This window comes from Pteropus alecto, unplaced genomic scaffold, assembly GCF_000325575.1.
Source record: "Pteropus alecto unplaced genomic scaffold, ASM32557v1 scaffold97, whole genome shotgun sequence".
Lineage (NCBI taxonomy): Eukaryota > Metazoa > Chordata > Mammalia > Chiroptera > Pteropodidae > Pteropus > Pteropus alecto.
In genome coordinates, this window is record NW_006439713.1 from 1,096,963 (window position 1) to 1,097,820 (window position 858).

Below are 858 nucleotides of genomic sequence, written 5' to 3' on the forward strand. Positions count from 1 at the left end.
CCTGGCTCATGAGGCCACGCTCGCCAGTCCATTCATCCCCCCGCTGCCCCGTCCTCCCTCTGCTTTCCTTCTGGAGAGTTCCTCCCTGGGCCTTCTTTCCCGGCTGTGTCACGGCCATACTGCTCCTTTCCTGTCAGCGGCCGGGTGGGTTTTCCGTTTCCTCCGGCTCAGGCTCCGAGGCTTCGAAAGGGACGGATCTGGCCGTTTTAAAACGTCTCCTTCCCGCCATCGTTTTGCGAGATCTGCACTCAGCCTCCCTGCGCGGTAGCGTCAGAACCTCCCCGAGCCACGTCTTGTGGGAGCCGAATAGTTTTCATTTCCTACCCCCAGTTTTTTTTAAACCGATGTATGGGGAGCGGCTCCCCAGAATCTTCTCTCGTTTTTTAACTAAAGCTTTTTTTTCGTTTTGTTTTTGGCCTAAATTCTCCTCGTACCTTCTGCGATAGCAAGTTTTCACCAAGTTTCTTTCCCGAGTGGCTGCACATGTAGAATTCTGGAATCTCGCCGTTCGCAAACGTAGGTGTGGCGACGCTGCAGCCCATCCAGGAAACGTACTCCCCAAATTTGGGTTCATTTGCAGCTTGACAAAGCGCGGGCCTGGCTGCCCATCGCCTGCCGTGCACGCGCTTCACACGGCCGAGCCGTGCACTGCACCGCGGCTCGATGTTCTAGTACGTCACGTGTGTTTTACCGCAGTTAAGACCAGAAACATCGATGGAGAAATGTTAAGAAGTAAAAAAAAAAAAACAAAAAAACCTTGCCGTGCGCGTCTGACGCGAAAGCTTCAAAACGCTCACTGTCTTTCATTCTTATTTTGTCCTGCTACGTTCTGCCTGTTCTCACCTCCTCCTGCTCATC

The 858-nt window shown here is 53.1% G+C and overlaps 1 protein-coding gene across 4 annotated transcripts in view; it reads left to right on the forward strand.

The window, feature by feature from the left end:
* C2CD2 (C2 calcium dependent domain containing 2) overlaps positions 1 to 858 on the forward strand; it is a 45,192-nt gene that overhangs the window by 36,582 nt on the left and 7,752 nt on the right. For 2 of the 4 annotated variants that reach the window (XM_025050214.1, XM_025050215.1), the window contains exon 14: positions 267 to 272. The exons of 1 other annotated variant lie outside the window; for it this stretch is intronic. In XM_025050214.1, coding sequence (XP_024905982.1) covers positions 267 to 272 — 6 coding nt within the window. Of the gene's footprint in view, positions 1 to 266; positions 273 to 446; positions 589 to 858 lie in introns of those variants that run through there. One more of the 4 variants, XM_015593108.2, reaches the window with a different exon arrangement.